Genomic DNA, 25456 nt, shown 5'->3' with positions numbered 1-25456 from the left:
CCCGGAGCCGGCTGGTTCCGGGGGTGGGGGGTCCGGGCGCGCCGTGCGGGCTAGAGAGGAGCGCGGCCCCGCGTCGCCCGCGGGCTGGGGCAGGTGCGCGGCGCGTCGGCCCGGTGCTCGCGTCCTCCCGCCCCGCGGCCCGGGCGCCGTGCCCGCCCCGCCCCTGCCCCCGCCCCCGCCCGCGGGCCGCCCGGGGCAGGGCCTGCAGCTGCGGCCGGCGAGCGGCGCACCGGGCATGGGCCGGCGGCCGGCGGCGGAGGGCGGCTGAGGGTGCGCGCTCGGCCAGGCGGTGTGCCCGCTCGCAGCGGGACCGAACCGGCGGCTGCAGAGACCCCGGCCCCGCGGCGGGCGGCGGCTCACGGTTCCGCACTGTGCGCAGCCGAGCGCGCGGCGCTGCCTCGGAGCGATGCGTTGAGCTCGCGGAGGGCCGAGCGCGGGGCTCGCCGGCAGCTCGGGGAGCCGACCCCATGGAGCCCGCGGGCGCCGGGAGGAGCCTGCGGGCGCCGCCACCGCCGCCGCCGCTGCTGCTGCTGCTGCTGCTCCTGCAGGTGGCGGGGCCGGCGGGCACCGTGGCTGAGACCCTGCTGGACGCGTCCAGGGCTATGGGCTCCAGCTCCAGCCCGCCGAGCCCCGCGAGCGTGGTGGCTCCCGGAACGACGCCGTTCGAGGAGAGTCGTTTGCCAGTGTTCACCCTGGATTACCCCCACGTGCAGATCCCCTTCGAGATCACCCTGTGGATCCTGCTGGCCTCCCTGGCCAAGATAGGTGAGCGAGCTGGACCCGCGAGCTGGGGTGGAGGCGATCGGAAGGGGACGCCCGGGTGGGCGTCCAAGTAGGCGAGTTGGCCTCTGGGTGGTGGCCACCTCCCTGCGGATCAGGGAGCAGCTTCTGTTCCAAAGGGACCCCGGGAGGAACACTTTCATGCTTTGGTTCTTAAGTGGACATTGGCCTTGAAATAGCCCGAAACTATTAGTCCATACAAACTCAGCGATTTGCTTCTTGCTTTTGCCTCGGACACCAAGTGGTACAGCCTCCTGCCCAAGTAGAGACCTGTTTACTGAGGGAGGAGGCGAGTTAGCTGAGGTTTATTGGTCTCCCCCACTGGGAGAGAGGTGAGGGCTAGCACAGAGACTAAAACGGTTAAAGCCCTGGATGCTCTGAGAGAGAGGCGCCTTGGCAGTGACCCAGACCCTGCCATGCACCTGACTAATGAGGTGCATGGAAGAGGACCGGGGACGACTGAGTGCCTGCAGCTGCGACAGGAACACCCTGTCTCCTCCCCTCCTTTGGGCTGAGGCTGTCACTATCCAGGAAGCATTTTCTTAGGTGACTGAGGCCAGTGAAGCAAGATGCATATTTAAAAATAATTAACCCACTTTTTAAACTGTCTCTTTAACTCTCATTTGGAAAGCAGAAGCGCAGAATGTCTTTTCTCACCTGCATTCCCCACGCCCCCAACACGTAAACTTTTGTTGTGCTCATGGTGCTTTATGCTATTTTTGCTTTATATTTTAAATACTTTTTTTGTTTTAAAATATGTCAACTACTGTCGTCATGATTCAAAAAGTTATTAGGTCGAAAGACACGTATGCATTATTGCATACGTCTTCTGCATTTGTCCTCGGAAAGATCCTGTGCTGCACCGTGAGGCAGGTCGCCCTAAAGGATGAGAAGACGCCTTGCCTGTCGGCCTTGGGCTTTTTGATTGGTGGGAGAGATGCCATACACACCAGTGACCCTAATACAAGAAAGTGCTAAGTCGTGTGACAAATTCAGAAAAGATAATATGGCAGTGTCGGGAGGCAGAAGTCACTTCACGATGTGAAGGGAGCATTTAAATTGGGCTTTCAAGGATGACCAGGGTAGGGTCAGTCGGAGATGAAAGGGAACAACATTCCAGAGAGGAATGAACAAAGGCACAAATTGGGAGGAAAGCACAAAGCAGGTAAGAAGAGATGGTTTGCAGGAGGGTGGAAGTTGTGGGAGGTAAGCCTGATGTCAGATAAAATTAATTAGATTCTATTAATGGTGGCCAAAGGAGGCACATGCTGTTTAGAGACTTTTCAGGCTGCAGTTGCCTGGCTTTGACATTGTTGTACTAGTTCAGTGTTTTAATTCCACCTGAGAAGTGGAAGCAGGGGAAGTGGATTTCCCCATCTATCAGGTAGGGTATACACATTTACGTAAACTCCTTGTCTGTAACAATAAACTCAGGTGCTGTCTCCTCACATGGTCCTTACAACAACCCTGCCACGCAGGAAGGGCAGATATTAATACCCTCCCCTGCCCTTGATAGAGGTGGAAACTGAAACTCTGGAGAGTTTACAGGAGTTGCCCACAGATATACAAAGTGGGGAGCCAAAGACAGGCTCTGTTCACTCTGTCCCAGCCTCCATCGCTGGAGAGGTGCTTTTGTGCCCTGTTTCCATTACTGCTGCTCGGTTGCTATTTCTATTCAATTACAAGTCTTTGTTTTGTTCTTCACTCCTGATTATTTTAATCTGATTAATTACACTAATAACAGCTGCTGGTAGGCACTTAAGTTCATTACCTCTAATTTTCACAACCATCGTGGGTAGGTCTGATTACCCCATTTCCTATACGAAGAAACAGCAGTGGGGAGGTTACCTTGCTGGTGGGTGGGGAGCCAGAATTCCATCCAGGTCTGTCTGATGTCTCATCTTTGTGTCTATCCTGGAGGCTTGTTTTGTTATGGGGATTAAATGACACTACCTATGTATAACATTCTTAGAAAATGCTGGACGTGTGGTAAGCGCTGAATATTGTCACTAGTAGGCGTGGAAGAGGAGTGAACTGAAGCCTTGGGTAGTGCTTTGGCACTGTGTTTCCTTTTCCACTGCGCTGGGTAACCTCCTGCCTTTCTCTACTCCTTTAGGCTCAGCCTTTCCCAAGTGTTCCTATTCGTGTGTGGGTTGCTCTTTCATACTTGTTGTTTTCTGTCATCATCTATTCATCTCGTTTGACTTTATCCCATTAATTGTGTGGTGTTTTATTAAAATGCTTCTATGACTTCATAGGTGTATTCATCTGCCCATTGGCAGTATTTTTGTTTTATACCCAGATGTATTTATATTCCCTGGCACTTGTTGTTCTGACCTTTCTGCCCCTCCCCCAATTGTCATCTTTACTGGCTACTAAGTCCCCTTTCTTCCCTGCATCTGGGGTGGCACAGAAATGGGAACACAGACAGATGTTCATGTCTCCCAACCAGAAGGGTCTGACCAGAGAGAGACCTCAGTGGAGACTGCCATGGGTGGGGTAAAGGGTATATATAGTTCCCAGAAGAGAGAGTATGGTTTGAGTCTCCCAAAGCCAGTTCTTGGGGGTCTTTCCTAGGTTCTTCGTGTATATATAGTCCAGCCCTGCCTTCCTATTGCAACTCTGTCCTTAGAGAAGTCTGGAAATGCCCAGATATCCACCCCCACACCCCTCCCCCACCGGCCCTGCACTTTTTATTGGATTTTAGGAAGACTGTCCTTGTATTGGGGGATGCCTTTACAGCCCATTAAACAGTATCTAGTCCTTCAAATTCTATCTTAACTTTTGCCCTGGAAAAACTATTATTTGGGGAGACTTATATGACTTAATTTGCTCATATTTTGGGCACGATGATGAATTGAGCTGTGCAGGGAGACTTGAGAGATTACAGATGTGTTAACTCATGCAAAATGCCATGGTTTCTATTTGGAGCACTTTTATGCCATGTACCTGGTGTACCTGAACTTACCTACCCAGAGAACATGGAGAAACATTGCTGGTGATTAATCTAAACAAAGGTAACAGGTTGCCCCAAATGGAGGCTCCTAATAACATTTGTAGGAGGTTTAAATCATGCCTGATGGTGAATTCAGAATTGTTGGCTATATTGCAGTACAATATAACCTTAGAAATATTGCAGTCAGAAGTGAGCAGGTGCATTTGCGGGAGAGTGTTGAATGATTCAACTTTTCACTGTTTTACCTGGTTATTAGGGAAACTCAATTTCTGAATTACTTGGTTAAAAAGAAAATCCTCTCATCATGATGATGATGTGAATGTGTATGTAAAGTAGGTTAAATGAATCAAAGAATGTAGGAAACTTATACTTTTGAACAGGTGTTAAATTTTGCAGTTTTAGAATTTGTTTTTCACTTAGATCCAAGTTAGCACATGTGAACTTGTATTATTCTTTAATTTTTAAGATCTATGTTTTGAATAATTGTTGATTTTTTTAACAGTTATAAAATGCACACCTTGCTTGGTAATCCCATACACAGCAATGGAGTTCTACAGCTTAGAGTAATAGGTAGCCAAAGAATTAAGAAGAGGAAGAACTTCCAGGAGTGTTCTAAGATTGTCTCCTCTGATTTCCTTGCCCATGAAGTGGATCAGTGGATTTGTCCTAAACCAGGTGAACTTGGGCATGTGTTCTACCATTCTTCGGAGTTCAGGGACAGAGTACTGGGTCCCTGCTGTTTAAAGCAACACAACTCCGTTCTCTTGTCCCCTCACCTACCTAGTAGTCTTGTTGAGCTGGCCTGTTTGCCTCTTCCAGGTGTCAGCATGAATCCTGCCCTTTTCATCTCCTTTGCCCTTAAACTTGGGGTTAGGATGCAGAATTTTCCACTTCCCTCCACCCCGTTGTCTTGACATTAAATAACTTGTAGTATTATTTTAAGGAAAAGTCAAAGCAGTTTGGTCCCTGAAGGTTTCTCCTCTGGGATCAAGTCTGTCCTGATTTGAAATATGAAACCAGATAGTTTCTGCAGTTGTTATCTGTCTGTATTACCTGAGATCTTGATCTCTTAGAAAAACCTATCGTTGCCCTTGATCTGTTTCTCTTTGTTGTATTTGTTTTTCTTGAAGTGTATACACCAGCTAGTTGGTCAGTGGATGAAGCTCATGATCTTTCCTTGTTTCTGAACCACATCTTACTTTGAACACACTTGTGGAGCTCAGTCTTCCTGATGGCGTGCGCTTGTTCCTAATAAAGCTAAAAGAAGAATTTTGATTTCTTTTTGTCTGAAAGCTTCCATCTCTCTCCACTTTGGGTTCACCATACATTTCCTGTGTTCTGTGTGAAGGATGACTGCAGCAGCTTGTATTGTTTCTAAGGATCATTCAGGTGCCACCTGGAATCTTATCACTGCACTGTAATGCAGAAATATTTTCATGTCTTTTAAAAGAATAACAGGTAATTTTTCTTTCTTTACCTTGATCAACAGTCTCCGAGGTTTATCTATTTTATACTTTTTCAAAGAATTAGATTTTGTTTGGTTTCTAGTTTACCAATTTCTTCTCTGTATTACTTAGTTACTCCTACTTTATTGGCATATATATATATTTTTTTTTTTCATTCCTGAATTGAAAGTTTAGCTCATTAATTATTGAATTTACTTGTTTTCTAATATGTGTATTCCCACCTAACAATGATAATTAATCCCTGAAAAAAACAATTATAGTTGAAAACATAATATTACTTTCAAAAATTTTAATGACAAATGTTTTTATGAGCGCCTATGTTCTAAAATAGGCATGCCCTTATGCTAAAATGACATCAGTCTTAGGAAAATGCACAAAACTATTTCAGTAGTTTATTTTAGTTATTACAACTCCTAAGAAGCCATTTCTCTTCATCAGTTCCTCCAAAATGTGGCTATTTACTTGTTTTCATTAAATTCAAAGCTGTGATAAACTAACACTCAAGACTGTGTTACAAAGCATAGTCATGATAACTATGTTTATGTAAATTTATCTGTATTGCAAATTATAATAACAATAAAGAGCATGGCAAAGACTAAAGAATTCAGGGAGGTGATGCAAATGAAATTGCACTTTCCTAAGCAATTGCGTGAAATCATTACTGCTATTAATTGACAAACCACCTGTATTCTGAAATGAGAACTTAACATATCAGTGATAAAGCTGGAAAGATGACTGAAGTATCTCATCAAGGGCACCCAGCCACCGATTTAAAATCTATAAAATCCAATACAGTCTTTATGAAGTCAAAGAAATGCCTCATGTGCTGAAATAGGAATAGTAAAAGAAACTCTTCTTAAAGATGGTTTCTCATGATCCAAATGGGTATATCTTAGAGGAATGGCAATGTATGTATTTTTTTTAACGCTTATTTATTTTTGAGAGAGCATGAGCAGGGGAAAGGCAAAGAGAGAGGAAGATACAGAATGTGAAGCAGGCTCTAGGCTCTGAGCCCTCAGTCCAGAGCCTGACATGGGGCTTGAATTCACAAACCATGAGATCATGATCTGAGCTGAAGTCTGACACTTAACCGACTGAGCCAGCAGGTACCCCAGCAATATATGTATTTAAGGCTAAAAGTATATTGTTCTGTTCTACTTTAGTTGCATTGTATAGTTTCGATATGTAGAGTTTTCACTATTGTTTAGTTTTCAGTATTTTTAAATTCCCTTATGATTTTTTTATTCTAGCCCAATAATTATTTAGAATTATAGTTTTTAGTCAGTAAGCATATTGAGATATGTGGTTATTTTTTATTTATTCATATTTTATTTAATTTTGGTTAGATATGCCTGATAATTGATTTTTGATATTGATTGAGATGTCCTCTGTGGTTTAATATCCCTGTGGTCCTTTTTAAACTGCATTTTCCATGCTTGCTTGAAAAAGATTATAGGGGTGCCTAAGTGGCTGAGTCAGTTGAGTGTCCGACTCTTGATTTCAGCTCAGGTGATGATCCCAGGTTAATAGATTGAGACCTGTGTTGGCCTCCATGCTAAGCGTGGAGCCTGCTTAAAATTTGTACTCTCTCTCTCCCTCTCTCTCTCTCTCCCCCCCCCCCCACTCCTCCACTCTCTCTGTCTCTCTAATATAAAAAGAAAGAGAAAAAGATTATATATTCTCTGTTTATTGGATGTAGGATTCTATACAGGCACATGTGCACATATGAAGGTAACATGCCTCCACACAGAGGATTAGATTACATTTTAATTATGGTGTTCAGATATTTAATAGAATTGCCGAGTTTTTGGTTATTTTATCTATTAGGTTATGGGGTACATTAAAATCAGTCTCTAAGATTGTGATGCCAATTACTGTTTGTAATTTTGTCAGTTTTTGCTTTATATATTTTGATGACAAGTTATTAGGTTCATACAAGTTTAATATTATATCTTCTGAGTAAATTCTTTAATGATTAAATTATGAGCTTCTTTATTTTCAATGATATTCTTGTGGCTCATAGTCTGTTTTTTCTCTTATTACTATTGCTATTCAAAATAAAACTAGATTTTGCACATGTATTTTTTCTGTATCTGTTTTCACATCTACATTCTCCAGACATATCTTTTCCGTTAACATTGCAATCAAATCAACTAGATAATTGTTCTTCAGATATATTTTGTTAAACTACATACACATTGGGGTACATGTGCCCCTATGAATCAGCACTCCCGTATTCTTTGGATAAATTCTTAGTAGTCCTATTGCTGGGTCATAGGGTAGTTCAATTTTTAATTTTTTGAGGAACCTCCACACTGTTTTCCAGAGTGACTGCACCAGTTTGCATTGCCACCAACAGTACAAGAGTGTATACACTGTATGTTAGCCAACTTGACAATAAATTATGTTAAAAAAAATTTTTTTAATAAAGTCCGTACTTAAAGCTCAAAAAAAACCCCTACATATAACTGGATTTTTTTATATTTAATGTAAATTTTAAAAATATTTGTAATTTTAAAAATTGCAGTTACATTTACTGTAAGTTAAGATATATGTGAGCTTATTTTGTTCTTTGTTTATTGTGCTTTTATTTGGTATATTTAATTTTAGTGTCATATTTTGGCCTAGTCAATTTTTTTCATTTATTTTTAACATATTATTATATATTCTGTTTCAATTACTTTTGTGCTTACTTTTCAATTTTAATTTGATTACCTGATTTAACAGGAGCCACGGCAGACTGCTTTGGCTCACATCCCAGTTACATTTTCCTACATATTTTGTGGTTGTGAGATATTGGGTACATAACTTAAAACTCTCTGGGGTCAGTTGCCTTATTGGTTAAATGGGTATGATGCAAGTACCAATGTCATAAGCTGCTATAAAAAATAAATTAGTTAATATATGTAAAATCTTAAAACAATTTTTGGAACATGGCAAACATAGTATTTACTATTATGTTATTGTTTTCTACTGTTCCTTAATAATACTTAAACTTTAAAATTTTTAACTGCTATTTGCCTGTTTCAGAATTGTAATTTTTGGTTTAGGATTCAGACCTGGTTTATATTTAACTTCTTCCAAATTAGACTTTAATTTTTAGACCTGGTTTGTATTTAATTTCTTCCAAATTAGTTTTTAATTTTTATAAGCAGTGTTTACATAGATTTGCAAACATGCTTACCAATTTTTTTATTGTTACTTCTTCTCTCTCCCTTCCACATTGTTGTCTTTTTACTGAAGTGTTTTCTTTGATACATACTTCATTCAGGGAGGACCTTTGAATGATAAATTCTCTTGATCTTTAACAATGTCTTTATCTTGATTATTCTCTTGAATGATTATATAACAGCATAGGAGTTGGAATTATTATCACTTATCAGTTGGAAAATATTGTTTCATTACTTTCTGTCTGGTTTTGTTGCTAAGGAGATTTATGTTATTACTCTCATTGCCCTTTGGATTAATCAGACTTTGCTGTCTGTGTGTATTTAAGATTTTTCATTTGGTTATTTCTGATATTCTGCTGCTTCTTCAGTATGTCTAGGTATTGACTTATTTTATTTTTGTTGCTTGGACTTGTGCTTCCATGTTTCTTAATGCCGTTTGGTGTTTTTCATCTCTTTTCTATTTCTTGGTGATTTTATCAGATCTTTTTTTCCGGTACCACATTATACTTTCACAGATTAATCTGTGCCTAACTTACTCATTGGATTTTTCATTTTAATTATATTTTCATTTATGCTGCTTTGGTTCTTTTTCCAGTCTACCTGCATTTTGTTCATACTATTCTACTATTTAATTAACTTATACTCCTCCTTTGGAGTATTTTATTTAAACTGTATTCATTTTATAGTTGTTGTGGTTTTTGTTTTTCCTTTTTTTTTTTTTAGATTTTCCTGTTAGGGCACTTGGGTGGCTCAGTTGGTTAAGCGTCCAACTTCAACTTTGGTCGTGATCTCACGGTTTGTGGGTTCGAGCCCTGTGTCAGGCTCTGTGCTGACAGCTCAGAGCCTAGAGCTTGCTTTGGATTCTGTGTCTCTCTCTCTTTCTCTGCCCCTCTCCTGATCATGCTCTGTCTCTGTCTCTGTCTCTCTCTCTTTCTCTCTCTCAAAAATAAAGTAAACATTAAAAAAACTTAAAAAGGTAGATTTTTCTGTTATTTTTAGTTGTTAATTATGTTTATCACATTTACCGATTTTCCCTTTTGGATATTTATTTCCTCATATAGATTATATTTTTTATTGTGAGCTTAGCTTCAGCAGGGGATGTTTACTTGGAAGTGGTTTGTTTCCCTTAAGTTATGAATGGTTCTAACAAAAATGGTTTTGAGTTTTCATGCTGGGACCCAGAATTTCAGTGATTGGTTTTTAGTGCTAGCTTGGTTTTCCTATATTATTCAAGTGGACTTTAAACCTGTGTGTGGGGTCAATCTGGAATTTTATATTTCACAGGTGAATTTTCCCTCTGCCCAAGGCTATAAAGAGTTGATGTATTTCCTTCAATTTTTCCTTGGCTATAGACATCTTTTAGTACGTGTTTATTTGGCACAAAGTAGCTCTCTGAGACTCAGGAATTTATGCATGAATCCTTCCCTTACTGGTCTGACTTCGGATTTCTTGGCTTCATATAGGTGTTCAAATGCTAGGTCCCGGCACGTAGTGCAGGTAACTTGTGTGGAATCCAATCCCCCAGGTTCATTGTGGCTTGAAATCCTACTGATGTCTCTTGCTTGGACTTCTCTTGTTTCTGGCCTCGGAGACATTTTCCTTTATTTCGGATGTGGCTAGATATTAATCTTCTGTGTTTGAAGTACGAGATGGTTTTATCCGTGTTCACATTGTTGGATGGCTCAGTGACATTTTATATGGCACTTTTAAAAGAAATGCGTGCTATGTAGTGTTAAAAGCCCATGGATATGTTCTGCCCATAGGATATCATAATGGACTCTCTTCAATGTAAGGTGAATATAATATGTTCTTTTCCTAGTTTTTCTATCTGCAGGATGGGAAGATGTAACTATTCTCCTTTTCTCTTCTATATTTTCATAGTTGGGTAGAAGAGAAATAGTTCAGCAATTGAAAAAGTGTTGGACTTGAGGTTTGGAAAATATGTCCCCAGATTAGAAGCAGGAAGACCCTGTGGCACTTTGAGTTCTGCCATTAACTTTGTTGTATGATCCTCCCAAGACTTGGTTCTCACATTTAATTAGTAGAAGTAGGGATATGTATCTGCCCCACCTGTTTAACATTTCCAAGGGATAATAAGAGATACTCTGTAGGGGAGGAAGTAATTTATAACAAAGATTTTACTTTTATAGCAAAAGAAACTTAAGCCAAGAGAAACATGTGTTTATTATATTAAAGGGACGTGCAGACATGGGCGTATTGTCATTCTAAATGAGGCGTGCACAATTAGAGGTTACTCTCTTGCAATTACATCTTTTAAATGTGATGAATCATAATTGATGTACTTCCTGCAACAATCCTACACATTGTTCATCACTGTTCCAGGGCTTTCTAATCTTGATTTGTAAAATTCATCCCTTGTTTGAAGATGTATGCATTCCTTTCCCTCTTCAATAACTCCAGGGGAGGTATGGGAATTCCTTTGAAAGCTCTCTGGGTGGTTGTGACATAACCATATTTTTAAAGGTGAGTTTCATGTTAATACTTGGTGTTGGCATACAAAGGCCCACATGTGAAAAACAGAAAAGTCAAATTCACAACTGTCTTTAGAAATTTCAGCAGCAAATGGAACAGATTATACATGCCCAGCCTGCCTGTGAAAGTGCTCTAAAGCAGTTTAAAAATTTTGTTATCCATGGAAGGTTTCTCGTGGAGTCACAAGGCCATGGGACGATTCTTTTGCCGTGTTCCTGTGACTCTGCCACAGGCAATTCTGCTACTCCCTATTACTAACCTCCTTTCCTAGGGATCCATGGGCTGGGAATCCTGATCAATGTAAATGCAGCCGAGCAGAGTCTTTTATTGTGGCATTGGAGGGTGGAGATGGCTGGGCCTACATAATCCCTCTATCACAGGTTTCTTTAATAAAACAATAATAGCCAACCAGGATGAAGCATTATTCCATGCCCGGTATTCGGGCCAAGTGTTTTATACCCATTGTCTCATTTCATCATCACAACAACTCTGGTTGGTAAGCCATCATTATTATCCCCAGTTTTAAAAAATAGATGAGGAAACAGGTTTAGAGAGCTGAGGTAACCCGTCCAGGGTATCACAACTCTTAAGTGGTAGAGGTGGGATCCATGGTCAGCGTACCTCATTGCTCTACTGTGTTTTGTCCCAGAGAAGAGTATTACATTCTAGGCATCTGTCTGTAGTCTCCAGAGCACCTAGATGTGCCTTATCTCATACACTCTTAACCTTAATCTTGATGGTCTCAGATTTTCCCTGTAAAATCGGACCACGATGATTACATTCTGCCTGCTTCACAGGATCTTTGTGTGGACCAACTGAAAGCACATTTGACTCTACAGCTGACGTTGGTCGGACCTCACCGCAACTCTGTAAACTGGTAGGACGGAAGGAGCTCCAGAAGGCAAGGTGGCATAACTCATAAGTGGTGTCAGAGCTAGAACTTGAGTCTGGAATTTCTGAAGCTTGGTCTAGCTTTGTCTCCCATGCATAACTTAGAGAATATAGAATTCCAATGCTTTTGATACATATATTTAACATGTTAAGATTCATAGGTTAAAGGTTCAACCCATAACTTGGGCTACCATATACATTTTAATAGGCCAAAGTTCAGCTTCAGCAGGTTTACAGGAGACAGGGTGTTAAATGTGTTTCATGGTTGCACGTGCATGCACACGTGTTGAACTGCATGCACATGCATGCACATGCAGACACATTTGCACACGTGAACGACATTCATTAGGATGGAAGCTCCGTGCAGGAAGGGATTTTGTCTCTTTGACATGCTGACTAGAACAGTGCTTGGCACAGAGCAGGTACTCAATAAATAAGCACTGAGAAAATTAATAAGTAAATAGTAGTTAGAGACACTTTTTGTTTCACCTCAGCTTAATCATGTGGCAATTAAGGTAACTGTGCCTCCTGGTTTGTCCATGATATCCATGATTTGCGTCCATTATCCGAGAACATATATTAATAGTCTGCCCCTCACTCTCAAATATGCTAGTTCACGTGGTCATTTATTTAGTCACTCTACATACAATGCATATACTGTAATTGCATATACTTTGAGTGGTAACTTCTGCCCTGTTGTCCAAAATCTGACCTCTGCCACTTACTAGCTGTGGAGTTTGGGTGAGTTAATAATCCTCTATAACCTCAGCTATTTCATCCATAAACTAGGAGAATGAGAGTAGCTTCCTTGTGAGGTTGATGAGAGTGCACGTAGAAAACTTGCCACCTTCAGACCTTGGAAATGTGGTTAGCCCTCGGATAAGAACTGATGTCTTGCTTCCTCCTCCAAAGCATAACGGTATCGTGCCACCAAAGTCTGTTTCGTCCAGTTATTCTGTAGCAAGTTGTTAGATTGTCTGGATGGCCCTGTCTCCTGCTGTTGGTGTTATGCACGGGCTTCTCTCTAAATCATAACCTTGCAGTTTTCAGTGTTGCATAAATGTAAAAAAAAAAAAATCATCTGTCTGCTTTTGTAAGTTAATTTGCAATAGAAAAGAAAGGCCACGCACCCCCCTTTGTTTGGTGGCAGGTTCCTCTGTCAAAGACTGAAGGGTGAACAGCCAGGTGTAGTAGGTAAGGGGCATAGTAGGTGGGAGGCAGCAGAGAGGGCCTTGCACACAAGGCTTGTGGTCCGGTGAGACGTTCTCTGTAGGAGCTGGCTCTCCCCTAGGCCTTCCTCCTGACACCCTCTGAGCTGCTGGGTCTACTCCGTGTCCTCAGGGTCCCCAGCAATGTCCATTCACACACAAGCAGGGCAAACATGTTTTTCAGCAGGTCATTCCCAAGTCCCTTTGTACTTTTTTCTTTCTTTTTTTTTTTTTTTAAACTGTGTTCCTTTAGGAATCGAGACGGGAAGGAGTTGTAAAACAAAGTCCTGCCCAAAGTAATCAGGAATACACCATTCATGTCTACCTGTCTTCTTAGGAAAATGGCATCATTCTTTGTGCATCCTCTGTGACCTGTCCGGAAGGATACAAAGATGCTGCCGTGGGCTCAAGGAGCTGATGTCTTTAAGAGAACTAGAAAATATGTGTGTGTGCCTGCGTGAAACAGCTCCCACCCCAGTCTCTCTGGGTCCTGTTGTGCGCGGCTTCCTTCCTTTAGCACTTTTGTCACTATCTGACATATGTTTATTTATTTATTAGTCGCCTGTGTGTGCTCACAGTCCCTCCCTCCTCAAGTACAGGCTCCAGGGACAGGGGCCTGTGTCTTTTGTTTTTGTCTACCTCTGCAGGGCTTAGGCAATTCACAGTCAAAACTCATGATGTCTACATCCTCAGTACTGTTTTCTGTTTTCAGCTGCTTCACATGTATAAGCCTATTTTGATTCTCACAAGAGTCTTCACTTGGCTTTGTTTTACTGGTGACATGTATTCATGTGCTTTCATTCGAAGCGTGGTTCGTGGGTGCTAATGGCTTTGCTAAAGGGATTTGGTTGATAAGATAGCCGATTTATATATGTAATGACTTTACTCTCTCTGCAGTGATTTTTTTTTTTCTTTTCTTCTTTTTCTTCCCGTTTGGTCTTGATGTCTCAATTTTGTGTTTTGAGGACACTGAAACCAAGGGAGTTTATTGCTGTCTCTGAATCTGTGAACAAGTGTGTATAACTGGCAGGACTCCGGTTTTCTATTTTTCCACTAAATATATTATTAGTAGTACTGGTTATTTTCCTAAAGTGTAATAATTATGATGATGCTTGGACCATAGAATTCTTAAGAATTGAAATCCCTTTGGTCTTTGCAATGATAAGCAAATCGAAAGACACATGGATGTGCAGAGATCACCGAGTTGGTAATCAGAAGCTGGAGAGGAGGCAAAATGAGCAAAAATATGCTGATTCTGGTAAGTTGAGAAAATAGCATCCTTTTGCCAAATAGGGTAGTTTCTTAATTTAGCTTTGGCCACCGGTGTGCACGCAGATCCCCTCCGTGTATATAACCAGTGGCTGGAGTTAAGTGTTAGCGACCACTTAATTGAAAAATGCAATTAGGCAGCAATTACTGGCAATTGTGGGTTCCTCTACTATACTTTGATCTATTTATTTTAAGCAAGTGGTACGTTTGTTTAGAAGGCAGGCTCTCAGAGGAATAAAAGCCAAACGGAACATAAAACTCCCAACACAAGGTGGTTGGGTGGGTGCGGTAGGCTCCCTGGATAACCGTGCATAACTTAATGATGGGTGGGCAAACAACACAACCAAAAATTGGCATAAATCATTTACTAACACACGGGTTGAAAGAATGACAAATCTTGGGCTTTAACATCTAGCTGGGGCAGTAGGAAAAAAATTGCTTTCAGCCATTGGCCTGCATGGCAAGTCTTGCCTCTCTCTAGGTTAGAGTACCCCAGGGTCCCTGTCACCACTCCCGGGTCTTGGATCCCGGTGCCCCCTCCCTGTCCCTCTCCCTCCCAGCCAGATCTGCAGAAAGTCTACTCAGATACAGTTGGCAAACCTAACTACTCCCTGGATACTGTCATTCCCCCTACATAATGCCTATACCCGGGAGAGTTTTTTTCCCCTCAGAAAGATCTCTTTCAGTCTACCCCTTCCTTGGCCGAACCCCTTCATCGAAGGGTGTTACTGCAGTGGAGAAAGAAGAAGAAGGAAAAGGGGTGGGCCAAGAGCCACAAGGGGGTAGAACTTGGTAACGTTAAAGATATTTAGAATATGGGGCTGTCGAATCCGCTTCAGAGATGTAAAATCTGAACCTGCAGTCCTGACAGATGCAGGACAAGTTCTGTGACGACTTTATGTGTACTTCATGAGAAACATGAGTCGAGGACTCTGCTAAATAAGAATTCTTGGCGCGTCCGAGGGCTGCTCTGAGCATTTTAACAGCGTGGATCTTGTTTCCCACCTGGCGATATTAGAAATTCCCCTGGCATCTGTGGATTACTTTACTTGGCATAGGGAGGCACATATTTCACACCCGGATGTAAAATATGTGAAAATTCTTGGGACACTGGCCAGTGTCATTGTTATTTCCTGGTGCAGAGTTGCTGCCTTGGTGGGCGGTAAGGACGCACCCAAATCAGTTATAATTTCTGGGCCATGTGGATGGTGTGGTATGGCTACTCCATCTTGGTTGCACTGCGCTCATGGAACGTTTTGCAAAATTCGTAGGACCCAATCTGAGCGTGCTGATAGCAAGAACTGAACATCTTCGGAATTCATTTCCCTGGCCTAGCCTACCTGTAGCTTCAAAAAGGAGACTGTGGGGGCACCTGGTTGGTTAAACTTCCGGCTCTTGATTTCAGCTTATGTCACAATTTCAGGGTTCATGGGATCAAGCCCTGTGTTGGGCTCCATGCTGTCAGCTTGGGATTCTCTCTATCTCTTTGCCCCTCCCCTGCTTGTGCATTCTCTCTCTCAAAATAAATATGAAAAAAAAAAAAAAAAAAGGAGAGTGTGGCCCGTTAACAGAGTAATCTAAGATTGGCCTCGTCAGTAGGAAGCAACCAAGATGGTAAACTATGTAATTGGTTTGATCCTCTGAAAGCCATTGAGTGGTAAGCAACCTAACATAAAATTGAAAACCGCAAATAACTCAAATAAAAAGCAAGAAGTATTATTTACAGAAAAGCACAGTGTTCATTTATTTATTTCTCCTTTCTTCGCTGGCTTTCCTCAGTCTCCGAGCATAGTTTCTTTCTTATCTTGGAAAGGAAGAAATTGATTTACTTTTGACAAGATAACTATGCAAAATAATTATGATGTATGTACTTTACATAGATGCTAATAAGCTAGTCTCTTGCATGACCATCTCCTTCAGAATTCCTAGAAAGATAGTGAGCTTTTCTGTCACAGAAGCCTCCTTCGAGCAGCCAGGGCACGCGATTGTCACTTCATTAGAATAGATTTTATAGAGGTATTGGAAGACTGGAGATACGCTGTAACGCACAAGCTGAGGAGCCGTATCAACAGAATCATTAACTTTGCACAGTGCTTCGTGTGCTCACCACTGTGGCCCAGCCTCTTTTACAGCCAGGAGAACTTTCTTTGTGATCGGCCTGCCCAAAATTGATTTGGGCTGCCAAGCCTGGAGAGACTCTGGCCCTTTTTGCTTGGCCTCCGGGCCCCTGAGAGCCAAGGGATTCAGTGCCAGGAACATCTTCCCAGGCCACCTGGTTCCCGCTCAGCCCAGCACACAATTCCTCCCAGACACCTTCATGTGTGGAACCAAAAAAATTCTCTATCATTTGAAGGGATAGCTTGCTGTTGTTTCAATTTGTGACTTTCCTTGAAATCCAGAGACCTATGTAGTCTTTTATTTTTTCCACGTCGGATTTCCGAGAGCAGCACCTCCAGCCACATCTGCCTTCGGCCCCAGTAAATGTGTCTTCTGTGTGACATAAAACTCTCAGCATCGGATGCAGTGTCTTTCGTGAAGCAAGGCAAACCACAGGGCTTAGGGATGACTTCACACATGTATCTCCATGTGTTACACACACCACACACACACAACTTTTAAGTCTGTCATGAGCAATCACAGATAGCCAGGTAAAAACTAAATATGAGATTTCTGCTCATGAATATTTGCATACTCGACTCAGCAAAAATACTTTTCTGAACCACTGGTTATAGGCTAACTCTCTGGGCCCAACTTCTTGTAGAAAGAAAAATCTAACTAACACTGAGAATTGATCTTATCTTGCTGATGGCCCCGGAATGCAAATAATGGGTCTGAGACTGAAGAAAAGGCCTTAATTCAGGTGATAATGAGGCAAGGGCACAAGTCACTTCTTGTGCTCAGCCCTGGCTCAGGGGTCAGATTAGGATTCAGTGGAGGAGAAAGTCCCAGCCTGCAATGTATGCCTCAGCATACACTGAGGGAAGTTCTCTCAGCCTGCAGAAGTCACCAACTCCAAGTGTGGCACTTAGGACCTTTCAGGGAGCTCGCCCTATTGACAGAAACCAGCCATGGGGCCCGGTGAGAAGAGGGAGGTACCCCCCCCCCTGAGTTGCTGAGCACTGGTCACTTGCTTAAGAGATGGGAAGCCAGTCCCATAAGCCATGGAATCTGAGTGCTGAGTTGTGTTCTCATTGCTGCAGTTCCGATTTGAAGTCAGGAGTCTAAAAAGAAGACTGAAGAGAAAGACAATGTAAGGTTTCTCGCCCCAGTCTCCATTGCAGTCTTTTTTTTTTTTTTAATTAGAGCACAAGTGGGGAAGAGGGGCAGAGGGAGAGAGAGAATCTTAAGCAGGCCCCATGCGCGCAGGGATCATGCACGTGGGACCCTGGGATCATGATCTGAGCTGAATGAAATCAAGAGTTGGACACTCAACCGACTGAACCATCCAGGTGCCCCTCCATTGCAGTCTGAGTAGCCTCTGAAGATAGGCTTTTGGACCTGCAGTCTAGACGGACAGCGCACAGTGTGGCCTAGTAGTGCATAGGCATGCTGTGTGGACTGGATGGGTGGGGATGCCCAGCGTGGGGGAGGCTGTCAGGCAAGCTGGAGAACCAGCACTCGCTCTGACTAGAGGAAGCCCCTGCCCAGTTCCAGCTGATTGCCACCTTGCACAGACTGGGGGACCGAGGGCCCAGTCTGCTGATTTTTCAAGATAAACTAAACAGAGGAATTTGTATGTGGAAAGTCTCATTTACGAGAGATTAGCTCGATATTCAGAAATACAACGAGCAAAACCAAATCGGTCTATAGGCCACGATGGCCCATGAGCTGCCAGTTTGTAACCTCTGGCCCAGCCTTTTTCACATTGCATGAAATTTTGCTTCCAGTATTTATACCTGCTTATATTTAAGGGAGGTGAGTCTATTGATTGGGATTCTTATGCACTCAGGATCCATTGGAATTTATCAAGTTAATAATAGTCAAAATGAATACCATCCTCAGAATATGGTTGTATTACCAAAAGAGAAATAAGTAAAAATGGTGACATCCCCTTACCATTGATAAAAATGGGGAGGCTGTCATGGAATCCCTAAGTAAAAGGCATTCCCGTTTTACACCTTGAGTAAGGAGCGCAGGTGTGGGAAGCAGTGTTGGGAGGGATGCCAGGCTGCTGGCACGTCCCTCTCACCCTGCCTCTGACATTTAGTTATGTCACACAGCAACTTCATTATCTGTGAAAGGTAAACTCTATGGATACATCAAATGTCATCCCGACCATTGTTAAAACAATGAACGTGTTACTTACCTTCCCCCAAATGTCTCTGTTTTGCCAATTTAAATAAGGCTATCTGGTCTTAGGGTCTCAGTGGATGATGAGGTCCCATATAAGAGGCACTTTCCTTTAAAAATATGTCTGTGAACAAGATTGGTGAATTTAACAGTTTTAACGATAATAAAGACAACCATTCTTGTGCTCTTGTTCACTGAGCGTCATTTACAATAAACCCATAGGAGTATTGCTGTAATTGACATATGTGCTATGGTAGATTGGGATAGCATGTTAGCGTGTTATACTTTGGTCGGCCATCTCCTTTTGATATTTTGCTATGAGCGTTTTTGTAAAAATTAGTTATTTTCCCCTCTGCATCGCAGAAAATCCTGATTTTTTGCTTGCTATTTTTGGACAGCCCGTGCTTTGCACATTTTATGGTTCTTGGTCATTTCACCACAAACATGATTGCCACAAACGTTTTGCTGTATATCTAGTTGGGTGTAAGGCAATTTTGCTGCAAAAGAGAAAATCACAGAAGATAACAGGGACGTTCATGTTTAATGGACATAATAAAACATGAAAAAATTAATAGAAGTGCCATTAGGATATTTGTAATAAAAGATGAAGCCATGGAAAGTGAAACAGGGACATGTAAAAGGACATAAATAAACATGAAAAATACAATAAAATTCATTGTTAATGTCTTCCTTCATTTAGAGAAGTATCAGTTTTCCAAAGACTAGGATACACATTTGTAACGGAGCTTTGCACTCTGAAAGGCTTCTATACTGCTGTTCATCCTTGACATATTGTCACATGTCTGCTCATAGACGTTCTAGAGTTCTATGGGAAATGTACAAGACATAGTGATGCTGTAATGCATTTGTAACTGAGCTTTGTTATCATTGTAACTGATATTTTCTAGTAGAGTATAGTATGCAGTACAGCTTTGGACTGTCTTATTTCACACTTCCAGTAAGTTTGGTTACCATCTCTTCTATCAAGTCGATTTAGAAGTTATCGCCTGCTATTTTAATACTACCCTGTCTGCTCATCACCGTATAGAACATTATGAGGTCTAGCCAATAGTTATATAATGTAACAATGGGAACTTTGTCAATGGAGAAATGAAACCAAACTGTCAATCAGTCCTTCTGTCTTTTAGAGCAGAAGTCCTTTTGGTCGATTAGTTGTGCGGTGAAAATGTTTGCGAGTGGAAATGCTGTGGCAGAGACGTACACAGTGAAAATGCCCAGACATGCTTTATTTCACCACGCTGAGAGTTGCCTTCAGCTGATGGTAGTTGTTTTGGGTTATGTGCATGGTGCCAGTGCCTATCAGCAGAGATCAGTTTCAGCTACATCCTTTCACACTTGTTTGCTGAGCAGGGTTTATGTAGCTATTATCAATATTTCATTTTTCTGTGCCATAATTACTTCATAAGAATGAGTAGGAAAGTGAAAAATGAAAGTGAAGATGTATTTTATATTGTGGTAAAATAGATGCCACATAAAATGTACTATATTAACCCTTTCAAGTGCAATTCAGTGACATTAGGTCAAGTCACCATGTTGTGCAACCATCACCACTGGCCATGTCCAGAACTTTCCCGTCTTCCCAAACAGAAACTCTGCCCATTAAACACTAACTCCCTGTCCTATATCCTCTGTCCTCCCAGATCCTGCGAGCCTTTATTCTACTTTCTGTCTCAGCGAATTTGACTACTCTAGGGACTTCATATAAGGGGAATCATACAGTGTGTGTTCTTTTGTGTCTGGTGGAAGTGAAGATTTTAAGGAGGAACAGCATAACTCTTACAACCTTAAGGAAATTGAGTTGAAGGTAGAACTCACCATCGGTGATGAAAGCATAAACCTTTAGGGTAATCAGATATAAACCAGTTGGCTAGGTGTTCCGCTGGTAAATAAAATAACAAAACTAAAGATTAAAGAAAATGATAGAAAAGCTGGAACTAAGAATGTGGGTGAGGACTGTGATAAAAGGCGAAGCCCATGATCTGATCTTTGTTTTCAAGTGCTTGACCCCCAGCGACAGCATGCTTATCTGGTTGTCACTGCATGCTTGTCCAGAGGCATGGGGTAAAACCCCTAAAGGAGCACATCCAGATCAAAGGGAAGGTGAAGCGCTTTTCTCTTTATTGTCATTTTTTTCAAATGTTTATTTATTTCAGAGAGAGAGAGAGCAAGTTGGGGAGGGGCAGAGAGAGGGGGACAGAGGATCTGAAGCGGGCTCTGTGCCGGCTGACGGATGCTCAATGGACTAAGCCATCCAGATGCCCCTCTTTACTGCCATTTTGGTCCACCTGCTACAACCTATGAGCTAATGGGAGGGCAAAATTGAGTAAAACTCGCTACCACCCTGGGAACCTGCTCTAGTGGGTGAAACAGACCCTCAGGTGGGTCTGTGAACTGTAGTGCAGTAAGTAGTCTGTTAACAACATCTGCACAGTGTGACTGTGGACAGAGAGCCATGTGGGTACTCACTGCCCTCTGAAACATTTTGTAAATGTCTTCCAATGAAGAGCATGCCTTTTTCTTCATATCGTTGCCTGTGTTGGGTGTTACTGCATGCCACTACCTTGAGGTGAATCCAAACTGCGGATGACAAGCCCTAGGACACATTACTGTCACCCTCTCTTGGTTTTCTTGCAGCGCCTCCTATGGGCCACACTTGGTGCCCACACTATTGAGTTTTGCACATGCCATTCCCTTTGCTCAGAAGCCCCTCCCATGCCTCTTGGCTTTGACAATTCCTACCACTTTTTCCTTAATGAGCCCTTCTCCAATGGGGCAGACAAGATTAAAGACCCTGCAGTGGTTCCACTGTGACTTACATTTCCCGTTCCGTAACAAGCATGGCATTTGTAACCACTTCTTTGGCGTCCTTTGTTCCTGTAGATGGTAAACTTCATGGAGACAAAGACATCTCCATCTTGGTTATTGCGATGTCTCTAGTGCTATGCATGCTTCATGATGGTGAGTGTTTGGAAATGCTTGTGGGTCAATAAATGAAAGAATAAGTAATCATGGGAGTTATTTATCAGTTTTTAGGAAGGAAGAATATTTTCTTTGCAATGATTTTCCCATGACATACATGGTTTCCACCTAATGATTTATAGTCTATTCAGTCATTTCTCAAACGTATGTGTCTTGAGCACGAACTTTGGGGTTTTTTAAGTGAACAGGCCAACCTTTCTGCCAACTAGGCACTTTTTTTGCAGGGTAATTAAAACTTGGCATTTGGAATCAGATGATCTTTATCAAGTTCAGAAAGTTCCTTCTATTAGTAGTTTGCAGAGGGTCTTTATCATAAGCAGATGTTGAATTTTTGCTACACACTTTTTCTGCATCAGTTGGTATAATCATGTAATTTTTCTTCTTTAGTCTCTTGATATGATGTGTTACACTGATTGGATTTTGAATATTAAGGCACATTTGCCTCCCTGAAATAAGTAAGCTTTCTTTGGTCAAAAGACAACATATGAGTCTTTTTATGTATTGCTGAATTCTTTGATAATATTTTGATAAGGATTTTTGCATTTATACCATAATCCCGCATTCAATTTCAGCATCACCAAGCAATTCTTGGATACCAGCTAGGTATCCTACAACTCAATTCTGACACTATCTACTGGGAAGCAACGTCAGGTTAAGGGCTCAGTCCCACAAGACTGCCCTCTTATCAAACAAAGGTTTTAGGGGCTCTGTAAACCAGAAAAAGGGTTGAAGAACAAATCTGTATTTATTATTATAAATTACAATATCACAATGCTCATAAAGGATATTGACCTGTTGCTTTAGTTTTTGTACTCTTTGTTTGATTTTGATACTAGGGTCTAGTAGTTTCAGAAGTCAACTGAAATGTTCCCTCTTCTTCCAGTTTTTGGAAACAATTATGTAGAATTGGTATTATTTTGTAGAATTCACTAATACGACCATCTGGGCTAAAGAGTTTATTTTTTTAAGAGTTTTAAATCATAAGTTCAGTTTTGTTTTTGTTTTTGTTTTTTGCTAGTTGCAGGGCTATAAAAATTATCTCCATGTGAGGTAAATTATGGCTGTTTGTGTGTTTTGAGGCATCAGCCTATTTCATCCAAGACGTCAAATGTGTATGTAAATCTGTTCATAGTACTCCCACATCATCCTTTTTATGATGGCAGGGTCTGTAGTGGATGCCCTTATTTTATTCCCAAATTATTGGTAAATACTAATACCAGTCTTGCTAGAGATTTGCCAATTTTATTGACCTTTCTGAAGATTCACGCTTTTTTTAAAACAAGCATTTAAATGTTTATTTATTTATTTTGAGAGAGAGAGCATGTGCAAGTGAGGAGAGGGACAGAGAGAGAGAGGAGAGAGACAATCCCAAGCAGGATCCGTGCTGTCAGCGCAGAGTACAGTGCGGGGCTCAGTTTCCCAAACTGTGGGATCATGACCTGAGCCAAAATCAAGAGTCAGATGCTTAACCAACTGAGCCACCCAGGTGACCCAAGATTCAGCTTTTTTTTTTCACTATTTTTTTCCCTATTTTTCTGTGTTTGATTTCACTGATTTCTGCTCTTTATAATTTCCTTCCTTCTGTTTATTTTGGGTTTATTTTGCTTTTATTATTATTGTTATTTTTAATTTTAAGGGTTTATTTGAGAAAAAATCTATTCAAATTGGGTGGTGACAAACCAGAAGTCATTAGGAGTACTCAACTGGCAGGAACCAGGGGCAAGACTTTCATAGAGAAGAACTAGAATTAAAGGAAGAAAATTACTTGATTGGCTCTAGTTTAAACAATTGCCTCTATTTGGGAGAGACTTGTTGGCTGTGTTTAGTTGTTTTGATTTTTAAAATTTCTTTTTTACTCAAGTATAATTAACACATAGTGTTATATTAGTTTCGGGTGTGCAATGTAATGATTCAACAATTCTGTACATGACTCAGTGACTCAGTGCTTATCACGAGGAGTATACACCTTTTTTTTTTTTTAAGAGATGGGTCAAGTGAGCGAGGGGCAGAGAGAGAGAGAAGTGGGGCTCACCTGGGGCTCGTGTTTTTTTTTTTTTTATCCAAAGCGGGCTCATGCTCACCTGAAGTGGGGCTGGAGCTTACCCGAAGTGGGGCACAAGCTCACCCAATGTGGGACTCGAACTCAACAACTGTGAGACTATGACTTGAGCTGAAGTCAGATGCTTAATGATGGAACCACCCAGGTATCTGATGATGAGTGTACGCTTAATCCCCTTTACCTATTTTACCACCCCCCCTCCCCCCGCCACTTCCCTTCTGGTAACCACCAGTTTGTTCTCTATATTTAAGAGTCTTTGTTTGTTTGTTTGTTTGTCTCTTTTTTCTTTGCTCATTTCTTTTGTTTCTTAAATTCCACCCAGGAACAAAATCATATGGTATTTGTCTTTCTCTGGTTTATTTCACTTAGCATTATACCCTCTAGATCCATCCATGTTGCTGCAAATGACAACAGTTCATTCTTTTTTATGGCTGAGTAATATTCCAGTGTGTGCACGTGTGCATGTGCTTCCATATCTTGGCTATTATAAATAATGGTACAATAAACGTAGGGTACATCTATCTTTTTGAGTTGGTGTTTTCTTTTTCTTTAGATAAATATCCAGCAGTGGAATTACTGGATCATATGGTAAATCTATTTTTAATATTTTGAGGAACTTCCATATTGTTTTTGAGAGTGGCTGCACAAGTTTGCATTCCCACCAACAGTGCATGAGTGCTCCTTTTTCTCCACATCCTCGTCAACACTTGTTATTTATTGTGTTTTTTTTATTTTTTGCCATTCTGACAGGTGTAAAGTGATATCTCCTTCTGGTTGTAATGTGCATTTTCCCGATAATTAGTGATGTTGAACATCTTTCCATGTGCCTGTTGGCCATCTGTGTGTCTTTTTTGGAAACATGACTACTCATGTTCTCTGCCCATTTTTAAATTGTATTATTTGTTTTTTGGTTATTGAGTTGTATGGGTTCCTTGTATATTTTGGATATCAACCCTTTATCAGATACATCATTAGCTAATATCTTATCCCATTCAGTAGGTTGCCTTTTAGTTTTGTTGATGGTTTCCTTCACTGCGAAACCTTTTTATTTTAGTGTAGTCCTAATAGTTTAATTTTACTTTTGTATTTCCCTTGTCAGAGGATACATATATAGAAAAGTGTTTCTATGGCTGATGTCAGAGAAATTACTGCCTGTGTTCTCTCCCGGGAATTTTATGGCTTTGGGTCTCACATTTAGGTCTTTAATTCATTCTGCATTTATTTTTGTGCATGGTGTAAGAAAGCAATCCAATTTCATTCTTCTGCATGTAGCTGTTCAGTTTTCTCAATACCATTTGTTGAAGAGACTGTCTTCTTCCCATTGCATAGTCTTGTCTCCTTTGTCATAGATCAATTGACTGTAAAAGCCTGGGTTTATTTCTGGGCTGTCTATTCTGTTCCATTGACCTGTGTGTTTACTTTTGTTCTGGTTCTGTACTGTTTTGATGACTACAGTTTTGTAGCGTGTCTTGAATTCTGGGGTTGTGATACTTTCAGCTTCGTTGTTCTTTTTCAAGCTTGCTTTGGCTCTCAGGAGTTTTTTGTGGTTCCGTTCAAATTTTTGGATTATTTGTTCTAGTTCTGTGAAACATGTTGTTAGCATTTTGATAGGAATCCCATTCAATCTGTAGATTGCTTTAGGTACTACGGACATTTTAACAATATTCGTTCTTCCAAACCATGAACATGGAATGTTTCTCCATTTATTTGTGTCATCTTCAGTTTCTTTCATCCGTGCTTTATAGTTTTTGTACAGATCTTTCACTGCTTTGGTTAAGTTTATTCCTAGATATTTTCTTCTTTTTGATGCATTTGTAAATGGGATTGTTTTCCTTAATTTCTCTTTCTGCTACCTCATTTTTAATGTATAGAAA

The 25456-nt window shown here is 41.2% G+C and overlaps 1 protein-coding gene across 2 annotated transcripts in view; it reads left to right on the top strand.

Moving 5' to 3' along the window:
• The first annotated feature begins 196 nt into the window (after nucleotides 1-196).
• The window catches only part of SLC9A2 (solute carrier family 9 member A2), a 98983-nt gene continuing 73723 nt past the window's right edge, over nucleotides 197-25456 (top strand). The window contains exon 1 of one of the 2 annotated variants that reach the window (XM_027069370.2): nucleotides 197-765. In XM_027069370.2, coding sequence (XP_026925171.1) covers nucleotides 468-765 — 298 coding nt within the window. In that variant the 5' untranslated portion in view covers nucleotides 197-467. Of the gene's footprint in view, nucleotides 766-810; nucleotides 6309-25456 lie in introns of those variants that run through there. The other variant, XM_053200375.1, reaches the window with a different exon arrangement.

Source organism: Acinonyx jubatus, chromosome A3 (genome assembly GCF_027475565.1).
Source record: "Acinonyx jubatus isolate Ajub_Pintada_27869175 chromosome A3, VMU_Ajub_asm_v1.0, whole genome shotgun sequence".
Classification (NCBI taxonomy): Eukaryota; Metazoa; Chordata; class Mammalia; order Carnivora; family Felidae; genus Acinonyx; species Acinonyx jubatus.
The sequence above is the reverse complement of the archived record's forward strand: the minus strand, read 5'-3'. Positions and strand labels throughout refer to the sequence as shown.